We start from the raw sequence: 8,802 nt of genomic DNA on the forward strand, positions 1-8,802 counted from the left end.
GGGGGGGGGGGGGCATGCAGCAGATGAGGGAAGGCATAAGCACCACAGGACCAGATAGGGCAGGAAGCAGAGCAGGACATCAGGCAGGCAACACAGGGCAGGAAGGAGAAAGCAGAGCAGATCAGGCAGAGGAAGGAGATCAGTGTGGCCCTCATGGGGTGCATCTACAGGAGACATTTATTATGGAGCTGACTAATTAGCACAGAAAAGTCTCAGTGGACACATCTACACATCACCATATGGCAACATTGCTATGTGTTTTAGTATTTCCTCTTGGCATTACTAAAACACAGCACAGTAACTGCCCGTACTTCATTGTACAGATGAAGTACGGATGGCGCACAGTTAGATTTCCCGGCTACATGGCATAACACTAAGTGGGGAGTGCGCTGCTATGGCAATGTAGCTAGCAATTACTTGTAGACCCGCATAATTGTTGCATCACCATAGCACACCATACGGCAACATAGTATATCACTACGTTGCCTTAGGGCGACGTGTAGACATGCCCATTGTCTACATGAGTGGCCCAGTTAGGCCATAGTAAACTAATTAACTTCACTGGAAGTCAGTACTTGTAAACACAAGTATTAGCCTGCAGCAGTATTTTTTTTAGTGCTCAGCAAAGCACGTGTAGATGCTGATGGGGCTGGCTGGGGCACAACTTCATTGCAGGGCCTTCCTGCCGGCTAGCTCCACACTGGAGTACCCTCATGCCCCAGCCAGACTCTCTGCAGCATGTTGAGCTGGGTCAGAGCAGTTGTAGGCTGGCAGGCTGACCTCCCAGGCTCCCTGCCAGCCAGGGCTACTCTGACCTGGCTCAGCATGCTGCAGGCTTGAGCACACATGAAGATGGTGGTGCCTGGGAACAGTCAACCCCAGCATGATATGCACTGGAGTTATTGCATGGCATTCATTTTGCATGTAGACACACTCAGGAAGGATGCGGAGCTAATTTGTGGTACACTGAGCAAAAAGGTTGCATCCCACTGATCTGCAGAATTGGAAGGGCCGGGAGGTAAAGATATTCTCAAGCTTTATAAATGTTGCAATATCAGGCATACCATTAAGTGTAGCTACTATTTTGAGTCATTATGATGAAGAGCGAGTGCTGGTATTCATTATGATGAAGAGCGAGTGCTGGTATTTACAGTTTTCCAAATGACGTGCTTTTAGTTTAAAGCTTTTTGCTTCAATTATCTTTGGTTTCAATTTAGCCAGCAGTTGGGGAGAATGTATTCGCCATTTGCACTAGTTCATTTAAAGTTGAGAAACTGTGTTACGAAGAAGCAAGAATAAGCTGTTTCCATTTCCAATAAATAAAAACAAGAAGCAGGAGGATATCTACTAATTATAAACTTGCTGTATACAGGTCCCAGGTCTTAAAAAAAATATTTAGGTGTCTAAACATGAAGATATGTTTCTTGTATGATTTTCAAAAGTTTCCACATAGGTGTTAAACTCCCATGGAAATCAATGGGAGCCTAAGTTGTATACTGACCTCTGCGATCTTATCCAGAAAATACCATCCAAAGATAGGAGCATCGTTACAAGTGATTTTAACACAAGAGTTGGCAGTGACTATCTAGCATGGAAAGGTGTGCTTGGAAGACATGGATTGGGAAACTATAATAACAATGGGTTGCTTCTGGAATTCTGTGCAGAAACACAGATGGCAATAACTAACACCCAGTTGCAGCAGAAAAACTGTTTTAAGACCACTTGGGTGCATCCCCACTCCAGACATTGGCACCTGATAGATTACATCTTAGCGTGTCAGTGTGATCTTGGAAGTCCTGAACACTAGAGCAGGGGTTTTCAACCTTTTTCAAGGAGTGTACCCCTTCAGGCGGAGTCAGGGAGGGCTTGCATGTGGTGGCTCAGGGTAGTGGATAGCAGCAACAGTTGTGTGTAAGCGCTCCCCCCTTTCCCCCATTGCCGGGAGGTGTCTGTGCGGCCCAGAGAGGGTAGTTGCTGCCCTCGCTCCCAGCTTCCTTCACCTGGCCCTGCTCCTGGGAGGTGGTGGTGCGGGGTGGTGGTGCTCCATCCCTGCCCACCTATACATACTCCCTTGTCCCTTCCCAAGTATCCCCTGCACTAGAGTTGTGCCTAGTGCTGACTGCTATACTGAGCACCGACTCATTCGCTCAAAGTTCTTCTTCCACTTCAAGCCTCAGCCCAAACACAGGCAACCCCCCCCCCCCCCAAAGAAATGTGATGCTTACATGTTGCAAAACCAGTTTTGCCAACAAAAATTTCAAACAACGTTTCAGTCGAAGCTTGAAAGCAAAGCCCATACTGCAGGCACCTCACCTGATGGACTCATCAAGTAATTAGTTTTCGAGACCACCAGGGAGATTGCTGGGCTCAGCACTAAGAGAAACCGATACTGGTTTGATGAACACAACAAGGAAATCCAAACCCTGTTTACAAAAAAGAGGACCATTTATCAAGCTTTTCTAGTACAGCCAACTAGCCAAGATAGAAAGACAGCTTACCGCTAGGCATGTAACACCCTTGAGCAGAAACTGTGTGACATCCAGAACACATGGTGGACTAATCTTGTGGAAAGAATGCAACTATATGCTGATAATGGAGACACCAGAAGCTTCTACAAGGCACTGAAATCTGCCTATAGCCCCACCTTCCTGATCCAAAGCCTGCTGAGGAGCTCTGACGGCCAGACCCTACACATTGACAAAGACTGTCATGGATCAATGGTCTGAACACTTTTAAACTCTCTTTAGTGCTGAATGCACAGTACATGAGTGTGCCATCAACCGCGTCAAGCAACTGCCTGTTAAGGAAGAACTAGATGAGTGTCTTACACTGGAAGAAACCTTCACCGCTATCAACCAGATAAAAAGCAACAAAGCCCCTGGAATTGATGGAATTCCACTTGAAGCCCTAAAATACAGTGGTCCCGCCCTACACTCCAAGTGTCATGAACTCTTTATAGCCTGCTGGGAGCAAGGGAAAATTCCACAAGATCTGCATGATGCAGTAATCATCACCCTGTACAAGAAAATACAGAAAAAGTGCCAGGAGCAGAGTAAAGGGCTGTACATCACTTTCATTGACCTTACTAAGGCATTTGACACTGTAAGCTGAAATGGCCTCTGGAAGATTCTTGAGAAGCTTGGATGCCCACCTAAGTTCTTCACCATGGTCAGGAAACTCGGTGACAGCGTGGACAAATCAAGTACTTCTCGGGTCCCTTCCTGATTTCCAATGCAGTTAAACAAGGTTGTATATTCGCCCCTACATTGCTCACCATTTTCTTCACCATGATGCTGCAGCAAGCATTGGACAGTCGTGGGGAAGGTGAAGGTGTTTACATTTGCTTCTGGGCCAATGGAAACTTCTTCAACATCAGACAGCTACAGGCGCACACAGAGACCTCGCAACAGCTCATGTGTGAACTTCTGCTTGCGGACGATTGTGCCCTGGCAGGCCATACCCAACATGATCTGCATCACATGACAACTTGCCTTGCTACAGCAGCACAACTCTTCGGACATACCCATCAGCCTGAGGAAGACTAAAGTTCTTCATCAGCCAGCTCCAAGCCAAGCTTATGGGCCACTTAACGTGACAATTGAAGGAACTGAGCCTCAGTGCTGTCAAGCAGCTCACCTACCTGGGGAGTGTCATGTCATATGACGTTACAGTCGACGAGGTAGACAACAGACTCTCAAAAGCTATGAGTGCCTTTGGCAGACTCTGCAAGTGGGTCTGGAATAGTCGCATCCTATGGGCACAGACCAAAGTCAAGGTCTACAGAGCTGCTACCTCCACCCTACTGTATGGTGCTGAGTCATGGGTCTTATATCTACACCATGTACACCTCCTTGCGTGCTTTCATCAGCGCTTTCTCTGCGTCATTCTCTAGATTCGCTGGCAGGATTATGTCACCAATGTGGAGGTGTTCCAAAGTGCCAGTACCACCAGTATTGAGGCAATTGCCCTGCAGACTCAGCTCCAATGGGCAGGCCACATGGCCTGGATGGGTGACAGCCGCCTACCAAAGGCCGTGCTGTATGGGGAACTGATGACTGGGAAATGCGACTTCCAGGACACTCTGAAGAGGTCCTTTTCTACCTACGGTACCGACCAGAAACTGTGGGAAACACAGACTGCAGATTGTGATGCCTGGTGATTCCAAATCAAAAAGGCAAGAGCTTCTTTGAATGTCAGCGTAGAGCCAACATCAAGGTTGAGGAAGAGGAGGAGGAAAGATGCACTCTTATCTTGCAGCAGTCAGCCATATATGTGTAACCACTGCAGCAGGATTTGTCCCTCTGCAGTTGGACTGATTAGTCACCTGCAGGCCTGCAACTGGCATGGGCAGTTACCTTCCTAACACCTTTGTCTGCAAAGAACCGCTAAGAACAGGTGTCTAAACATGGAAATATGCTTTTAGTAGGGTTTTCAAAAATTTCCACATAGGTGCTAGGCTCCCGTTGATTTCCACAGGAGTTTGGTGTTTCAGGTAATCAGACAGTTTAGAAAATTATGTTGGACAACTATCTGTATCTTTAGACATCTGCACACCTTTATTTCTACTTCCCAGAGTCCAAAGTTTCAATCTGTTAGTTTTCTAAATACAGTTCACACTCCTCTTTATTAATAAATCAATCTTAAATGCAAAACATGTTTTGATAAACCTTTTTTCCCCTTAAGAATGTAGTATATTTAAGGTAGCTTGTTTTTATTAATTAAATAGATCTTGAAATGGTGTTTGTGCATCTTTGGGTTCCAGTTTACTATCAATACAAATCCAGATTTAAAAAAAGATCATTTATTAAACAAGAAATGCATCATTCATTGTTTTATAACAGAATAGATGTAGAAAAAAGGAACATAGACTAATTTGCATAGATATACTTTCAATTCGCAAAGAGAAGTAACAAAGATGGTTGTAAAAGGCTATAGTTGCTTGTAAATGGTTTTCTCAATTGATGAGAATAAATCTTTCATTAGGAAAATAGTTAAAACTAAATGTGAAAATCAGTTTTAAAATCTGGGTTTCCTGCTTGCTGATTTGAATCGTGATTTAAGTTGGTAATTTTTAAATCCCTTCCTCACTTTACAATCATTCCAGCCTGAGTCAGATAAAGATTAGGACTGGATTCTAGGACTTTAATGCTTCTGTGCTGATTTATACCAGCTGACGGTCTAGTCTCAGATTAAATCAAACTAGTAAATACTGTGAGTATTTTCACTTCAGGGTACTTGGTGGTAACTTCTTGAATGAATGTTACTAGATGTTTAAGGCGGGATAGATTTGTACGTTACAGACTAATTAAATCATAGATGTATAGCATTAGCCTTCATGAGCCCGAATTGACTTCATTAGATGCAGTCAGTTAAACCCTGCTTGAACTCTTGCTCCTTTATTCTAAAAAAGATATTGATATTAATGACTTGGCCTTTCATGAATATTCTGCCAACTGAAATGGAATTTAAAATAGGAACAGCCTTTAGGTGGTGTCTGTTACTCTTAACTGACAGAATTAGGAGTATTTTGGGGTATGTTGTGGGAGAAGAACTTATGCATATGCTTTGATCAGTGTGCGTCCTTTTCTGCTGGCACATCTCCAGCCAGCCATTGATCCACACCCATTCTTATGTTTGCATATAGTAATTACATTGTCCCAATAGGCGTTGTCCTTTCTGTTCTCTACAGAGCTAATATACTGTATATATTTAGAAAATAAAAATCATATGAAAAAAGAATGAGTTCCTTTACTGCAGGGGTGTAAAAGATACAGCTTGTGGAGCTGGATCAGGCCCATAGAGTCCTGTCATCTGGTCCCTGATGCTGCCTCTGGGTTTCAGTTGACCGACATGTGGCATAGCACATGGGACCAACCTTGCACACGAAACTTGGGACTGGCCAGTTCAGGATCTGTGCTGCATGTGGCAGCCAGTCTAGGATCCACACTGTATGTGGTGCCCCCATCCAGCCAGTGTGAGATGCTCCCACAAGTTGGGAGGGAGGGCAGGGCAGGGGAGGATGGGTCACACCCATTGCAAGTCCTGGATGGGCCAGAGTGGGTGCAGCTTGTGGCATGGGTCCCAGAGTAGGAACCATGGACACTGGATTCAGCACATGGGGGGAGGGGGGAGTGTCTGTGGGCCCTATCTGGCCTGTGACCGACCCTATGACACTCATCTAGCCCACAGGGTCAGAGAAGTTTGTCACCCCTGCTTTACTCCAAACTGCATGGTGACTTGTGAATCCACCAGATTTCTTCTTTCAAAGATTTTGATCAATCAGAAACTTCCTTGAATTGGCCTGGCTATGTGACCTTTAGATCTCGACATCACCACAGTCCAACCAAGAGGCTAGGAAGACTCGTGACATGCTCGAGTGGTGACTGCTAGCAGTGCTGGCATCGTGATCTCTCCATTGTATTAGCTGCAGCCTTTTTTGAAAGCATCCAGCCACAGATGCCATAATGTAGTATTAAGAAGGTTTTAAAATAGATTTGTCAAAACTTGTAAAGGCATAGTGGCAGCTCAAATAATAGTCTGCTAGATGCGGCTTCATTGCATCTGCCTTATGTAATAAGGAGTAGGGAGCCGTTTGCCTTTTGTCAAGTATATCATCTATTTGGGCAAAGTCTCCTTGTCCTGGAATATAGGTCACATAGGGGAAGTACTTTGAAGAGAGCCAAGGCAGAACCATATGATGGTTATGGCTGGAAAAATCAGTTCAGTGACATCATTAATCTTGAGTTGCAAGGAACTAACTAGCCACTCTAGTGCAAAATACTCTCCTAGAATCTGTGAAAGGGAATTGCATGCAGGTAATTTATTCCCCTGTGGATTTTTTTTCCCCTTCAGCCCCAATCTGACACGCTCATCTATGGTCTCTTGGATGAATACACCGTCCATGACAACTGCTACCTCAGCTACAGCTACTGCTACTGCAGCACCATCGTCTATGCCTTTTCCCACCCCTACCACAGTGGGTGACAGACCAGCGGAAAGGTACACCGTGCACTGGAATTCTTGTTGGTGTTTTGTTTTTTTGCATCATTGTAATACAGAAAAAGCAATCATTTTACCCTGTCAGAGAAACCAAATCAAAGCCAGGAATGCAGCTGTTAACTGGCAGGAGAGCCAAAGAGTGCTTTTTAAGATTGTGGATTAGCAGCTTTGGTGGGTAAGACCAAGGGAGAAGTTTGTTTGCATAGCCCTCTACTACTTGCCCATTTTGTAATTGCTGCCTTCCTCAGTATTTTGCAGTTGCATGCTGTCTCCATCAAAACACACGTGCGATTTCTTTGCCTCCCATTTCATATTCAGATGGCTTGTTCTTGATCTCAAGGCTCTGTAAAACGTTCCCCCTACCCATATCTGTGCTCTCACTGTTTCTGTGTTCTTTGCTCCTACTCTCTTCACCTGGTCCTTCTTCCATGATGTCCCCTTTATGAGCCAGTGTCTTCCTTTTGATGCATCACATGTCTGATTTCTCAATTTTTATTTTTTAAATATTTCTTGTGTGTCAGCTTTGGCACAAAAGAATATACTTGCTTTGCAAAGTAAAGCAGATATATTTTGCCATTTTTGTTTCTGGTCACCTCTTACATGGTGTATACTGATTGTCTTGTCTATAAGAAAGTTCCTGGGGGCAGAGACAATCTCTTCCAGACCTTTTTGTACAGTTTCTTCTGCCAGGTTTAAAAATGATGAATTAATGATTTGTCAAAATAAAGCGTTTAGAGCCCCCACATATTGTTAGCTTGTGGAAGCATTTTTAAGTGAGACAGCTGAAATGAAGCTCTAAGTTCTCTTCTAATGGCAGCTTGAGAAATGCATATCTATCTTGGACAAATTAATATTGAAGGTTCATTATTGAGCATCCGATATATGCCTCTAAAAGATTTGTGTCTCAAATTCTCTGCACTACTTAAAACAGTATATTCTCTGTAGTTTTCTAGATGGTTCTGATATAAAAAAGGACAGTTCAGAACAGGATTCTAAAGGTATAATAGAAATTCAAAGTTGAAATTCCCTGAAGAAATAGGTCCAAGGATCTGAAGATGATTATTTTAAGATCAAGTACAGGTTACCTAGCATTGATTTCATTTCTGATTTCCTTGCGGCATATTCTGCAGTTGGTTGGTTTTTAAAATCAGATGTGCAAAATGTGTGTGCATGCATAGTTATGATTGCATGTGCAAATTAGATATTTAGGGGTGGAAACAGCAAGCTGTGAAATGGCAATTTTTGTATTAATATATGCAAATTTGGTACTCATAGTTGTGCATGTGAAAGTGTATGTTAAGATTTTAAAGTCATCTCAAAATGTGTTAGAAATGGATAGCGTGGCTTCCCCAACCCTTGGTGAGAGTATTTCATTTTATGTTCCTTTTTCCAGTGCTGTTCCCAGAAAAGCAAGAGCAGTGTATCCTTGTGAGGCAGAACATAGCTCTGAATTATCTTTTCGTGTAGGAGCAATTTTTGAAGATGGTAAGTACTGTATGCATAAGCGTGAAGCAGTGAAAACAAACTGAAAATCCTCCTGAAATGTCCTTGAACAAAAATATTAGCCTAACAATTGTTCTGCCAAGATGGCTGACTGCAGACAATAAGCAACTTACAGGATTTCTGGCTTCTTGATATAAATGATATTTGGCATGTATTAGAGGATTGCAGAGTGATAGTTCAGGTGAGGAGACAGTTTTGGTTAGTAGCATTTTTCAAGAGGTTTTAACTGCAATACAAAAAAAGGCTATTTGGCAGCACAGAGAACCAGCTTGGCCCATGAAAACCAACCTTTTTACCTTT

At 43.5% G+C, this 8,802-nt stretch overlaps 1 protein-coding gene across 2 annotated transcripts in view; it reads left to right on the forward strand.

Moving 5' to 3' along the window:
• Positions 1–8,802, forward strand: part of ARHGAP10 (Rho GTPase activating protein 10) — a 246,540-nt gene that overhangs the window by 215,193 nt on the left and 22,545 nt on the right. For both annotated transcript variants that reach the window (XM_019522175.1, XM_019522176.1), the window contains exons 21-22: positions 6,853–6,999; positions 8,393–8,484. In XM_019522175.1, coding sequence (XP_019377720.1) covers positions 6,853–6,999; positions 8,393–8,484 — 239 coding nt within the window. The remainder of the gene's footprint in view (positions 1–6,852; positions 7,000–8,392; positions 8,485–8,802) is intronic.

The sequence above is a fragment of the Gavialis gangeticus genome, unplaced genomic scaffold (assembly GCF_001723915.1).
Source record: "Gavialis gangeticus isolate Ggan-Ray unplaced genomic scaffold, GavGan_comp1, whole genome shotgun sequence".
In the NCBI taxonomy this organism is placed as follows: Eukaryota; Metazoa; Chordata; order Crocodylia; family Gavialidae; genus Gavialis; species Gavialis gangeticus.